The sequence below is a fragment of the Lytechinus variegatus genome, chromosome 2, assembly GCF_018143015.1.
Source record: "Lytechinus variegatus isolate NC3 chromosome 2, Lvar_3.0, whole genome shotgun sequence".
NCBI lineage: Eukaryota > Metazoa > Echinodermata > Echinoidea > Temnopleuroida > Toxopneustidae > Lytechinus > Lytechinus variegatus.
Genome location: NC_054741.1, coordinates 32148670 through 32162772, shown reverse-complemented (window position 1 = coordinate 32162772; position 14103 = coordinate 32148670). Strand labels below are relative to the sequence as shown.

Genomic DNA, 14103 nt, shown 5'->3' with positions numbered 1-14103 from the left:
AGGAGAGAGGAAGGACCAGAGAAAAGTTTTCGAGCAGCAAGGGAAATGAACCACCTCCAATAAATCTCGCACTCTGCAGATCGAAACAAAAGAGGATGATGAAAACGAAAGCTACGGGCTGTATTCACACTCGACGAAAGCTTCCAAACTGCCTCCGATTATGACTCAGCTAGTAGTGAAAGGGAAACCTATTAACTTCCAAGTGGACACGAGCTCGGCAGTAACGCTCATCAATGAGAAAACGTGGCTCTCTCAGTGGAGTGACAAAGAGAGGCCTAAGCTGAGCAATCCAAAGACGCGGCTTCGTACATACACCAAGCATTTGGTCGAAATTATCGGAGAATGTGAAGTCGCCGTATCCAAGGGCAACCAGCTAGGAGGAACGCTTGCCTTTGATAGTTGCGAGAGGCAGAGGGCCGAATCTCATGGGACGAGATTGGCTGCACGAAATAAAGTTGGACTGGAGGGAGATAAACTTGGTCAGGGTCAATGACGCAGTGGACAGACTGTGTTCAGACTACGCGGAACTGTTCACACGGGAACTTGGAAAGTTGAAAGGTGTAGAAGTAGATCTGGATATTGACCCCGATGCATCACCTAAGTTTTTGAAGGCCCGTCCAGTTCCATTTTCGCTTCGAAGTCGTCTGGATCAAGAGCTGGATCGCCTTCTAGCAGATGACATAATTGAACCAGTTCAATTTTCAAACTGGGCAGCTCCAGTGGTCCCAGTTGTCAAAGGAGATGGATCCATTCGCATTTGTGGGGATTATAAAACTACAATTAACACAGCAGCTCGATCGGATACCTATCCGATCCCGAGAGTAGAAGAGCTATTTGCCAGGCTTGCAAATGGAAAGAAATTCACAAATCTGGATCTTTCTCATGCCTACCAACAGCTAGTCCTGTCTGAGAAATCCAGGGAGTTCGTCACTATCAACACACATCGAGGATTATTTCGATATAAGAGACTGCCTTTTGGAGTTTCAACTGCACCTTCTGTGTTTCAGCGGACGATGGAGTCATTGCTGGCTGGTATACCAGGTGTGGCCGTCTACCTAGATGATCTTCTCATCACAGGAGAGTCAACAGATGCCCACATGAAGAACCTGAGAGCAGTCCTGGATGTTCTTCTGAAAGCTGGACTAAGACTAAAGAAAGAGAAATGTGTGTTTCTCAAGGACGAGGTTGATTACCTCGGACACACAATCACTGAAAAGGGTCTTCGTCCCACGGGGGACAAGGTGCAAGCCATTACAAATGCGCCCGAACCGAAGAGCGTAAAGGAACTCCGCTCGTTCCTAGGCTTGCTAAATTACTATGGTAAATTTCTACCCGACCTTGCATCGAATCTAGAACCTCTTCATCGGTTGTTGAGGAAAGACGCAAGATGGCAGTGGGGTAAAGAGCAAAAACAGGCTTTCGGGAGAGCCAAACAGTTGCTTAATTCAACTAGAGTGTTAGCTCACTACAATCCGGAAGAGCAACTTATACTAGCTTGCGACGCTAGTCCGTACGGTGTCGGAGCCGTACTCGCACATAGATTTTCGGATGGGACCGAAAAACCCATCGGGTTCGCGTCGCGAACATTGAATGTTGCAGAACGCAGATATTCGCAATTAGACAAGGAAGGTCTCGCGATTGTATTTGGTGTGAAACGGTTTCACCAATATCTGTATGGCCGTAAATTCGAAATAATTACGGATCATAAGCCGTTACTTGGTCTTTTTGGCGAGAAGAAAGCCATTCCACAGATGGCTTCTCCGCGCGTCCAACGGTGGGCGATTACACTTGCGGCATACGAATATGAAATAAAGTATAAAGCGGGAGAGAAAAATTCAAATGCTGATGCACTTATGGATACATTAGATAGGACACCGATAACGCCTTCGCGCGCCCGTTCTCTTACCGACAAAGATCCGATCTTGTCGCGGGTCCGTAACTTCATCTTACAAGGATGGCCTACAATGGATGAATTACAAGATAAGGCATTCGGTCCGTATTTGAATAGAAAAGATGAATTGAGTGTTCATGAGGGAGTAATATTGTGGGGAGCTCGCGCGGTGCTTCCCATGAAATGTCGAGAAGCAATGATGGAAGAATTGCATGATGCACATCCGGGGATAGTGCGTATGAAAGCAATGGCGAGAAGTTGCGTATGGTGGCCACAGATTGACAAAGATTTGGAGCGTAAAGTTAAATCTTGCGAAAAATGTCAATCACACCAGCGACAACCGTCGAAAGCTCCACCACATCAGTGGGAATATCCAAGTAAACCATGGTCGCGAATTCATGTCGATTACACAGGTCCAGTAGAAGGGAAAATGTTACTAGTAATAGCAGATGCGTATTCAAAGTGGATAGATGTTCACATTACGAATAAATCGACTAGCGAAGCGACAATAGACAAATTGAGAGAAGTCTTTTCGGCACAAGGTCTTCCTCAAACGCTGGTTTCGGATAATGGGCCTTGTTTCACGAGTGAGGAATTCGCTATGTTCAAGGAAATGAACGCAATCAATCACATTCGAGGTGCACCATATCACCCAGCTACTAATGGTCTCGCGGAAAGAGCAGTGCAAACTGTGAAAAGAGCACTCAGAAAAATGAGTGGACCCCTTCAGACGAGATTAGCAAGGTTCTTGTCGAGTTACCGAACAACTCCACAAGCTACCACAAATCAGTCACCGGCAGAATTGCTCATGAAATGAAAGTTGCGTACTCGCATATCTTCTGTTCTGCCTGATGTGAACGCAACCGTTGAGAATAAGCAATTCTCACAGACCGCTCACACTTCTCGCAAACTTCGCGAATTTAAGATAGGAGAAGAAGTCCTTGTGAGGAATTACAGCGAGGTAACCAATGGCTACCCGGAAAAGTAGTCGAACGTAAAGGTCCAGTATCCTATGTCGTAAATGTCAAAGCCAATAACTCGACGCTGAAATGGAAACATCATGTTGACCAATTGCGAAGTCGACTCTCGACTTCATCGACCTCGAACAACGACACCGGCCCGACACACGAAGATGTCGTTATCATCCGTGATAACGACAATGATGATCGCAATGTCAATGAAGATCAGATAGACATTCACGCGGATCGTGAATACAATCCTGAAGTCGATCACAATGACGTTATAAAGCATTATCCTAGACGAGAGCGTAGAAAACCAAACTATTATGGATTTTCATAATTTTGGACACAAACAATAATTTTAATAAGATCTTGTCTTGGATTATTTACTCACACATTTTTGGACCTTGTCAAAATTCCTGATTTAATTGTTTTGTTCAGTGAAACAAAAAGTATCATTGAATTTGTTAGTTTTAATTCTAACTTCAGTTCCTGACTGACGTATATCATTTAATAATGTTTGATAATTATCAAAAGTTTTTTAAAGGTAAAATTTGAGTCTGGGAACTGAAAGAAATTGTTAAATTTCAAAATATAGTTTCATAACCAGTGTATATTTACTGGTACAGTTTTGAGTTACAAATTGAATTGGGATGTTTAAAAGGTATGTTTAATCTAAGGGGGGAGAGATGTTATATATTGATAATGATGTCATTCATGATGTCATACCATGACTCACAATTGTAGCTGCGCAGGCACAATGCGGAATAAACTTGCTTTGGAATCATATACCAATGGTATCAGACGTGTGCTTATTATGTGCCTTAATTACTAATTACTGTAGATTAATTAGGAGTACATAACACTGGCCAGGCAACCAATTATCATGCACTCATGCCAATCTAATCACAGTGATTTTCACTTCCTACCAGGTACCTATTTAACACCTGGGTGGAGAGTGATGAACGTGGATAAGTGCCTTGCCAAAGGACATTAGCGCTGGGTGGGACTCGAATCCACAACCCTTGGTTTAAGAATCAAGAGACTGAACCACTACACCGAGAAACCTCCACTGTTATGTAAGACAGGTCACTTTAATCCTCCTTTAGGCTAAAAGTGCCAGCACTCAACCATACATGGGGTGATTTCAAGTACAGTGTTCGGTGTTGGTAGCGTAAAAAGTCCGCTGAACCGAGCTCCAACACCGAGCTGAGTTCAGAGGAACGATACCGGTTGCGTTTATCGATAGCACATGACGTCACGCCTCTGCGCTGCGCTGCTAAATCATCTCAACTTAACGCGAGAAGTCTCGACAAAAATGAAATCGGAGAGAAATGCATCAAATTCTCATTGTTCAGAATACAAATGCTATAATTTATTTAAGAATTCGAAAGAGTGAACATTATTCTTCATCAAAATATATAAAGCTCAAATAATTTGAACTCATCTTAATGGTAATAGTAAATTTTACGGGGATGTTTCATCGTGTTCGCCGCCTGTTCACGAGCTTGAGATTGCCAACACCAACACCGAACTTGAAATCATGATTTTCCCAATCCCTGGGGGTTGGTGTTGGTGAATGGGGAAATTGCACGTAGATCGTCAACACCAGCCGCAGTGCTGGGTTTAGCAGACGATATTCAACACCATTCTTCAACACGAACAGCCGGAAATACGTCATATTTTTCGAGGTCAATCCCAACACCAGCCGGATTTCAAGTACGGTGTTGTGGCTGGTGTTGGCGTTGTCACAACACCAACACCAGCTTTCAACACCGTACTTGAAATCACCCATGGTAAAAGTCACTATCACCCACATTGTAAGAATGAATAGGACTGAGAATGTACTTGATGAGTTGTTCTGAAATGAAATGTAGTAGCTTTTACTTTTACTTGAACTTGAATGTATAATGGGAATGTAGAATGTGGAGCGTTGTGGCCCAGTGGATTGATCTCCGGACTTTGAAACAGAGGGTCGTGGGTTCAAATCCCAGCCATGGTGTACTTTCCTTCAGCAAGAAATTTATCCACATTGTGCTGCAATCAACCCATTTGAGGTGAATGGGTACCTGGCATGAATCTATTCCTTGAAATGCACTGAACGCTGGAAGGCTGCTTAAGCTACAGCCTGTCTATTATTGTCTATAATTATTATTATAATAAAACCAGATATTTTAATCTGTATGGCTATTAACAATACTATTTGCAGGGCCAGTCTCATAGGTTGTAGCGCCTGTTTCAAAACATCCAAAGCTTGAAGAGTAATCTCTTTCAGCAGCTTCAAAGCTATCCCTTGATAAAACATTCTGTGTATCAGTGCGAGATGCCATGGTGAAGTAATTTAAAATTTCACTTATATACATTAAAAGTGAGAAGCTGATGATCATGAGGCTGATTTAGAGCAAGTCTTCAAGGCTAGTACCGATAGTGCTCAGGTTTGTAGGGTCCTGCTTTAGGAATTCCAAGGTACTTGGACTGAGAATCTGTAAGACAGGTCAGTTTGATCCCGAGGTGATCTAGATGAAGACGGGCAACTTCTTCGTCAAGCTGAATTATTTCAAAAAGGGAGAAGAAAAAAATAAATATGATACATATACAGAGCTAGGCGAGACCTAGCTACCTAATAGTGCAAGATCTAATCAATTACAATCACTTTTATATCATATAATTACAATGACTTTTGGGGGCGTTTCATGGAAGGGTCTGTTGGACGTTTTATCCGACAGTTACTATAGTAATAATGCTTCTCAGCCAATCAATCAAAATCAAGGGAAGTTGTTAGATATGAAAACTTGTCAAACAAAAATTTGGATGAAATGCTCCCCTGAACTCCCTACTTCCCATGGGCCTATTGAAGCAACATTTCAAGCACACATTTGACTTAATAAAACATAAATGGATGAATGAATCATCTAACCCTGTATACACCATCATATTATACCCGACATACATGTAAATGTAATGAGGCATTTTATAATCAGTTCTAGATCAACTTTCGCAAATGACATTTTTCTGTTTTTATGACACAACTTGTAGGTCACATTAATTTGTGATTTGGGAAAGCTTCTATTGCATTGTCATGCTTCAAATTAATTGGATATCATTTGACCCTTGCTAAATACCAAACACTACTAAACACTGTGTTGTTGATCTTACAAAATTATCAACTGAAAAAAGGTAGTCATCAGCACCAGCATCAGCATCATCATCACCATCATCATCTTCATCATCACCACCATCATCGCCATCATCATCATCACCATTATCATCACTATCACAGTCACTATCACCAACTTCATCATCATCATCACCATCATCACCATCCAACACCATCATCAACATCACCAGATATACCTTCTTGGGAAGCCGATGGACACCAACACCATAGGCCCCAGTATTGGTCCAAATCTCTAACTGGGCCAGGACTTGGTTCGTGAAGGATGTAGACATGACAAAGCTGGGGTGTCCCATGGCACAGCCCAAATTAACAAGGCTGCCCTCGGCTAGAACAATAATGTGTCTGCCATTCTCCAGCTTGTAACGGTCTACCTAAGAATGAAACATATTGACAATGTCAATTTTAGTTTTCTCCCATTAAAACAAATTAGGAATCTTGTTAGAATTTTATATATGGGTGTAATATCTTCTGCCCTGGAATAGTTTCAATACAAAAACTATTATCAGTGATAACCTGGAAAATACTACAATAATCTACTACAATTTTCATAAAAATTTCAATATTTTAATTATGAGACACAAAACGAAGTTCCATGAGAAGATGACAAATCAAAAAAAGAAAGAAAGTCTGGTTAAAAGATTATGCCTTTGTCTACTGACTATTACAGAAATGTTTGTTCTCTTGTGTGAATCTTTCTTTCATAAAGTGGTATTTGCTATAAAATAATGACTTTTTATTTTTATTTCTTTCACTTAGCTCTATTCACCTGTGGTTTGATGGTATCCTTCTCAACTGCATTTCTGTTCAACCATGACACATCAAACTCGGTACTGAAATGTCCAATGTTGCAGACAATGGCATCATTAGGCATCTCTAGGAAATGGTGGCCACTTAGGACATTCTGACATCCAGTGGTTGTGACAAAAATGTGGCCCAGTTTGCAGGCCTCTTCCATGGATGTAACTTGGTAACCTGGACAGGGAAGATAAATGAGTGACCAAATCCAAATTATCAGGGACATACATTATAAAATACATTGTATTAAAATTTGCAGTTATTGCTACATGCTTTTTTGGCTATGAATGACCCAATATGCTGATTGTAATGCCCGATTGGTTTGGTTTATATTCATTTGGTCCAATGCCAACTTGTCTACTATCACTTGGTCTACCAACAGTTCGTCCAATATCCACATGGTCTAATTGCCATCTCATCCACTCACCATTATGTCTAATAACCAGTTGGTCCAATAGCCATTTCGTCCATTTACCATTTGGTCTAATTATACTAAGTGTTAATTGGGAAAAATGAATGAAATCAAAAGAAATATTAGAATGGTTATTCAAAAAAATAAAGTCATAGACAAACTGGTGATTAGACGAAGTGATGATTGGGCCAAATGGTTATTAGACCAAATGGTAGATGAAATGCTGGTGGACCGAATGGCATTATACTAAATGAAGGTAGACCACGTAGTGAGTGGACGAGTTGGCAGTGGACCAATCGGCAATTTACCATTTGTTCACATGTTTGGATAATTACAAGATCAGAATAACAGCCTGCTTCACAGCTAGTCTATCTGCTAGGTTTCAAAATTATGAAAGTTCTACCTTTAATCATAAATTATATGCAATAAAATCTTATCTCTCCCAATGAGAGTATCACAAATGAAAGTTTACTATGTTGTAAAATCATCATCTTTTTAAGGGGCCTGAATCATAAAGGCCTGTATTCTCAAACTAGGATTTACGCAGACTATCATGATTCCCTTTCAACGATCTTTACCAAAATCCCACATTTAATTGGATTTTTCTTAGTGTACGCAACGAAATAAGTGCACATACAAAATATGCATAGTTCATGATTAAGTACAATGAGTACGGGTCATAGAGTTACAAATACGTCAATTTTTGCCATTATTGTCAACTACCATGATACATGTAGCTGGGCTCTGCAGCCCATCACACTCATGCTTTTCATGGTAGTTTACATTAATCGCAAGTTATAATAGCTGTACGACATTATTATATGGGTATCTGAGTGCAGGCATCTTCTAGCACCAACCTAATTTCACGTCATAAAAGTAGACTCTGTGGATCTGTGAACAATTATTTCTGTGACCAATACGTTCTTGTGATGAACTGTTCATTGTTGAGCATTCAGTTTCATTGCACAAATAAATTAAATGGGTAATTTCATAGAACACGCATCTTCGATCACTACATGTGAGACCTTCCCACGGCAATTTGTATCAGTTTTCAGGGTTCATATGTTGAGATGCTTTTATTTTTAATTTTTATCATGGCTTTAGCAGCAAAGTAGGCATGGAGAAAACTGGAGGTTGGATTTACAAAAAGGTGGATAATTTCATGGAATTGTCCCAAAATTTAAACCTGATGAAAACAAGGGTAATTTTGAGGGAGCATTGAATGCTACAGACCTTCCATGGAAGCCTGAAGAGCGTTGATGGGATCCACCTCTGTGATGAGTACACGGGCACCGAAAGCTCTCAAGGACTGGGCACTTCCTTTGCCCACGTCACCGTAACCAGCAACTACACAGATCTTGCCAGCAAGCATGATATCCGTCGCCCTCTTGATGCCATCGACAAGAGATTCACGACAGCCATACAGGTTGTCAAACTTGCTCTGCATTTAGAGATGAATAGACTGGGATATTATATTTAACTCTTTTCATGGCCAACATCTCTCAAACTTGCATGAATTAAAAAAAAAATCTCTGAAGAGATTTATTTTCTCTAGTTTATGCCAAACCTAACTAACACTGCAAATTATGAAGAGAAAGAAAATATTTGAAAGTGCTCATTGTTTTGATTATTGGCCCAGCCAGCTCGACACCACTATTTCAGAGTCATCATAAATGAACTATAAGATACAATTACAAATTGCCGATGGGTACTTGACAAATGGGTTTGTTTTCCAGCAGGGGGTATTTGATATTTTTTATAAGTAAAAGCAGAAAATAAGCCACAAATAATTTCCAATTATTTACAAGAGAAGATCTAATTGTTCATAAGCCTGGCTTCTTCTTAGTTTAACTTTTATCATTTTCCCCTTAGCCTTGTACTAGTTATTTTGTTCACATATTCATACGCATTGTCATTTATTATGATATCATTACTTGTGTTGTATATGTTTTTAATTATTGTCATGAGACATAATAAATTATAAATCTAAACTAGATAAGAGGATAGCAAAATCTACCTTTGTGACAGAGTCATTCACGTTGATGACAGGCAGTTTAAGACTACCTTCCTTTGTAAGCTTATTAAGACTGTGTATGCCAGCTGTGGTCTCTTCAGAAGCACCTCTGATACCTACAATAAAGTAAAAATCACACATGAGCAATGCGATGTATCAGTGAATTAATCTCTTTGGTCCCGTGTGCACAGAATCTCCAATTTCTCACATCATGAAGGCTTTCCCTTCAACAAGACCTTCATTTGCCCAAGGAAGGCAATCAATTTGGTGGATTCACAATATGCTGCGCCATCTATCTGTTACAGCGAAACAGGCCAAATTTCTTACAACAGGATTGATATCGAGTGCAGACAGCGCACAGTGCTAGTGTACTGTGATGCTTCCAAAAACAATTTGGCAAAAGTGAAGGAAACATTCACCAAAACGATCAAAATTTTGCAAAGAAATATGCGGCAAATTTCTCTCCCACCTCCTGGACCCTAATAAACAGCGTATGCAAGCCAGTCAAGATGTGTCAGCCAGCATAATCGCATACATGCACTAGCACACAACACATGTTGACAGATGTTGACTTTTTCCCATGAGGCATTGTGAATTTTGGCCTGTCCGCTGCAAACAATAGATAGCGCACCGTATTGTGAATCTCCCGAATTGTGAAATGTTGCAACAGTTAAGTATTTTCACTTTTTTTATTTAAAGTCTTTATGATTTTGAACTGCTTGCATCATGATATATATAGTATTTTCTTAATATACAACATGAAACAAAGATGTAGATCTATACCACTTAATGGAATAACCTCTAAATTTCTATTTTGGTATAAACCACCTGTATAAATATTGACACATTTTTTTTTATTTTAGGAAGTCTTACCTTTTAACAATTCAGGATGTTTCTTGTGAATCAAGGAGACCAAGTTACTACCATCATCAAGAATCATGTTTAAGGGTTGACCATCCTTGAACATCAATGTCTGCTCTATACACCATACTAACTCCTCATCAGTCTCACCCTTCCAGGCATAGACTGGCACCCCCGACTTCGCAATGGCAGCAGCCGCATGGTCCTGGGTGGAGAATACATTGCTACTGGACCATTGGACCTGTCCATTGTAATTTGGGGAAGAAAGTTATAACTATTTTAGAATATTGCCATCTCTTAAATAATATTTTTTGGCACTGATGTTTCATATGATGTGACCATATCATAATAAATAAATGCATCTTAAAAGTTCAAACACACTTACTTGGAAGCAAAGTGACAATTTTATATTTCCCAAAGTTTTTGAAGGCCAGCATTAACTTTCAGACTACAAAATGGTAATATACATCTTGTTGGTCTTTCTTTCTTTTTCTTTTTACAAATTACCATTTCCTTTTTTTTAACAGTTTATCATTTACAGAGATTTACAACTGATAAATGCAAGTACCTCAGCTCCAAGCTCTGTGAGAGTTTCAATGAGAACAGCCGTCTGAATGGTCATGTGAAGACATCCAGCAATACGGGCACCTTTGAGTGGCTTGCTGGGTCCATACTTCTTCCTCATCTCCATCAAACCAGGCATCTCATTCTCTGCAAGCTCCATCTCCTTGCGGCCAAACTCTGCCAGGCTGATGTCAGCTGTACAAGATCATATCAAGAAGATAGTAAGGCCTAATGGTAACATACATCTAATAAGTGAACACAGTTTCTTGTTTTCACCTTGCAACTAGTAAGAAAAGGCAAAATATATGTATATTTTTTTTTCAACATCTATGCATACAAAATACGAGGTGAAAATTGGTCAGACCCATTTGAAGATTCCTCCCTAATATTAGCAAAAAATTAATTCAAGTATTCATATGTATCTAAAACAAACAAGAAATATCTTTGCCCATGGATAGAAAAGTTGCCATGGTATTGCAAGCTGAAGAGGCAGCTCTACATGTAGGTCAAAGTGCCTGGACACTTCTTGCACATCAGTCCATAATTCTTAAAGGGTTGATACAGAGACAACTATAGGTTCCTTTACTCAATGGCATGAACCACCCCCCCCCCTCCCCCGAGGACTCTGTGTGAGTTGTTATTTGTGAAATGTGTCCATAAAGAAGAGCTGCTCTACGGCCCCCACCCCCCCCCCCCACAACCCAGGGGGGGGCTGTTATCCTGGGGAAGCCAACCCCCCCCCCGATAAGCTTTACTCCAGGGGAAGAATTGTCTGAACAGAATCAGGGATGGTCATACCAGCCAATTGCAAATACACCCTGCTTTTATTGCAATTGAATTTGTATTGTTATTCAAATGCACACACAATGTCAATACACCTTTGTCATTTGATTCTTTTGCATTGATTCACAGAGTTTAAACACTGGAGAGGTTAAGCCCCCAACATGGAACCCTAAGCATAAACTCTAACAAAATTCAACCCAGTTGTGTGTTTTATTTTTACCAATAGGCTATCTTAGACAACTAGTGTGCCACATTTCAGTTTAAACCTTTGTAAATTGAGGTCTTGAAAATTAAATACAACCAAACTTATAGATCGATCTACCAAGAATTCCATTTTGCTGTAGCCTATTAGCCCATTTACTTAAAAATGAGATTCTTGTAATCTAGGCCTATGTAACTGGTTATTCAGCAATGATTAATCTGAAGTCTGGGTCAAACCCGGCCATCAGTCCAGCGGTGCTCGACCAATAGTACTGCCAGTCACAGACCACTTTTCTGCAGATTGGCAGAAATAATGATTAAATGAAATTAAAGAATACATAACAAAAATTCACAAACAAAGACGGTGTCAAAGACTTGGTCTTAGATCAAAAATTAAATCAAAATGAGTAATTAAGCACTCAATTTTTCAAGAATTTCATGATATTATGCCTATCAAATAGTAGAGTCTACCAGTACCAAGGAGTAGAGTAGGATATTGAACACTCATTCAATGAACAAGGATATAATATAACCTTGTTCTCAGTTATATCTCCATGTGTGACAAAATAAGGGTGGCAATGTTTGGCTTATTTTCTCTTTTTCTTTGGAGCAAATGCTTGATTTTTTTACACTGACGGTTTCCATTAGACTTGTTAATTCATCCCGCTTGGCTCTTATTTAAATTTGATTCTTTATATCATTTTTTCTTAATTAAAAATAGAGATCAAAAAATGAAAATTTTCTTGCCATATTACTTTCCACCAATAGAGGGCGTACACAAAAATATGCCCAAAATTCAAGTTTTTGAGCACTCTGGTGAATACAAAAATTATTCCTACATTACTAATGATAAATAATTAAAACTATATGGAAATTAGTAATTTTGGTCACAAAAGTGATATTTTGATGATTTTTTAAAGTGTGTGCTCTATACAGCATTGGCATACCATAGTCCTACCTGTAGATTCTCCACAGGCCAGATGGTAGCAGTGAACAAGTGATATTGAAAGGATATTATGAAAGTTTAAAAACATATAAAAATGCAGAGATGAGATCGATTTCTCAAATTCTTCTTCAGGACATTATTTTTATTTTACTATGTCAACTGAAACTTCACCACAATACTCTAAGATATAATCCGTTATAGTTTTTGTTTGTTTTTTTTTTCACCAGTAGGACTGGAAAATAAATTGAAATGAATTGATTTGATTTTGAATTGCAATCCTTTTTATTGTCAAGTTTTCTTCTTACCAACTTTGAAAGATGGCATGACTGCTGCATCTAGTGCTGGAAAATTAAGACGAGACAGTCAGTAGATCTATCCAAATTGAGAAACAGGACAAAGGACAGAATATCAAATTCCTCTCAAAGTCTCAGTGATGGTAGACTTATTTTGTCTAATGAAGCCCTACGATATCGGAGGCGGGGAACAGCAGTGCGCTCCAACATACAGTATCCGGTACGGTACGGTACTGGAGCTAGAGAGAAGCCACACCGCGCGGCTCGCTCGGCGGCCGCCAGGACTGTCAGTCCCTCTTCAACTCTTATCATCTCGCACTGCCCTCGATCAAGGTCAGCCGAGCGAAGGAAGGGAATTCCCCCACAATTGATGGCGAAGAGTAGTCTGCATTGCACAGGATCCGTAGTAGCTCCATGGGTTTTGCGTAGCGCATCATTGAAGCAGGAAAGTGTTATAACCATAGAGTTAAATATAACTCTATGGTTATAACCAACACTTCCCTGATTGAAGCGCGCCTGAAGTAGAAAGTCATTCACTCGCTTCTTGTTAAATTTCGCTAAATAAAGACAAGTGAAATCACCACTATTTCTTTTGTGTTCACACCAGTTTCAAATATTTCAAAAAATACCCCCTATGGGTTATTTCTCTTTGCATTTTTTCTCCCTTTTTCTTCATTTTTTCCCATTTTTAGATAAATATATTTGTATTAGTGCACTTGATTTTTTTACCAGTACTCTAAAATAGATTTAACTGAATTGATTTGAATTGCAATAATTTTTATTTATTTAAAATTTGATGATAAAAATGCACTTGATTAAAAGTTGTTAATAAATGCAGCAATTTGAAACGTTTCGCCGTCTCAAATTCATGTGATATTATTCAATTTTCATAGAATAGTACGGGCCGAAAGTATGATCATCGGCTCCCTTATTATTGCTCATTTCTGTTTGTGGTAACTCCCGTAGGAACTCGGCAAGACAGCATTTTGCTGGTAAACGCCAAGCTGGTATATAACCAATTACCTATGAAACATTTTACGTCTAGGTTAATCAGTCATAGTGGATGACGTTATATAGACGACAGATATCACTCTCAGGCCTTTTTATCAAAGTGGACACAATGGCAGAGTTGGGATTCGAACTCACAACCTTGCGATTATGAGTACAATGCTATAACCACTGGACCACACGACCCGTGTTTTCACT

General features: G+C 39.3%; 2 protein-coding genes across 2 annotated transcripts; one reads left to right on the top strand and one right to left on the bottom strand.

The window, feature by feature from the left end:
• Window positions 1-425: 425 nt before the first annotated feature.
• LOC121409741 (uncharacterized protein K02A2.6-like) lies at window positions 426-2708 on the top strand. The gene has a single exon (XM_041601648.1). It carries the CDS (start codon window positions 426-428, stop codon window positions 2706-2708), a length of 2283 nt encoding a protein of 760 aa, XP_041457582.1.
• Window positions 2709-5265: 2557 nt separating this feature from the next.
• LOC121407875 (adenosylhomocysteinase A-like) lies at window positions 5266-13183 on the bottom strand. The gene is made up of 8 exons (XM_041599109.1): window positions 12910-13183; window positions 10679-10869; window positions 10123-10351; window positions 9253-9365; window positions 8469-8676; window positions 6795-7000; window positions 6205-6399; window positions 5266-5397 (listed from the first exon to the last, which is right to left on the bottom strand). The coding sequence occupies exons 1-8, from the start codon at window positions 12926-12928 to the stop codon at window positions 5266-5268; spliced, it is 1293 nt and encodes a 430-aa protein (XP_041455043.1). The 5' UTR covers window positions 12929-13183.
• Window positions 13184-14103: the final 920 nt, after the last annotated feature.